This window comes from Penaeus monodon, chromosome 28, assembly GCF_015228065.2.
Source record: "Penaeus monodon isolate SGIC_2016 chromosome 28, NSTDA_Pmon_1, whole genome shotgun sequence".
Taxonomy (NCBI): domain Eukaryota; kingdom Metazoa; phylum Arthropoda; class Malacostraca; order Decapoda; family Penaeidae; genus Penaeus; species Penaeus monodon.
This window is the reverse complement of record NC_051413.1, coordinates 35645172-35645816: the sequence shown is the minus strand read 5'-3', so window position 1 is coordinate 35645816 and position 645 is coordinate 35645172. Positions and strand designations below refer to the sequence as shown.

At 41.4% G+C, this 645-nt stretch overlaps 1 protein-coding gene across 1 annotated transcript in view; it reads right to left on the bottom strand.

The window, feature by feature from the left end:
* LOC119591566 (inactive rhomboid protein 1-like) overlaps positions 1–645 on the bottom strand; it is a gene marked incomplete at its 5' end in the record, with an annotated part of 17044 nt that overhangs the window by 13418 nt on the left and 2981 nt on the right. The window contains 1 exon segment of the mRNA XM_037940327.1: positions 227–352. Coding sequence (XP_037796255.1) covers positions 227–352 — 126 coding nt within the window.

Here is a 645-nt window from a genome sequence, read left to right as displayed (position 1 = left end):
CTATGACATGCATCATATCACCTGGTTCCAATTGGTTAAAGTTAAATATGGAACACCCATACATAAACCTACCTTTTGCACCAAAAAAAATAATTAGTAAAGATGGAATATTTATGTACACAACCATCAGATCATATGAGGGTTCAGATGAGTGTGCATACAGGCATGATTTAAAGATGATGGCACTAAACATGACTAGCATCCTCAGTGACCATCTGGTACTCACAGCTGCAACGAAGGAGAGGCCATCCCAGGTCATCTTGGCGACGGAGTCCTTCCCGCGGTGGGGAGGCTGGGGCCAGGTCGCTCCATCTATGGAGTCTGATAAGCCACTGGCTGCTCCCTCCTGAAGCTGAGATAAGCCAGGGAGAAATGGTTAGCAGAAGGAGTCACCCTGAGACATATTTCCCTATAACGTAGGTTACCATTCATAAAACTGAAGGAATGCACAGTCAGCTCTCCCTTTATATTTATACATCCATGTGTATCACACAAACACACACATGTGGATATAACCAGACAACCAGCTTATTAGTAACATAAGTATGACATATCTTATAAGTAATAGCCTACCTGCACATATATGTAAATCCAAATGATCTAGCAATAAAACTAGTATTAATATTACCCCAAAGAATGGAATCT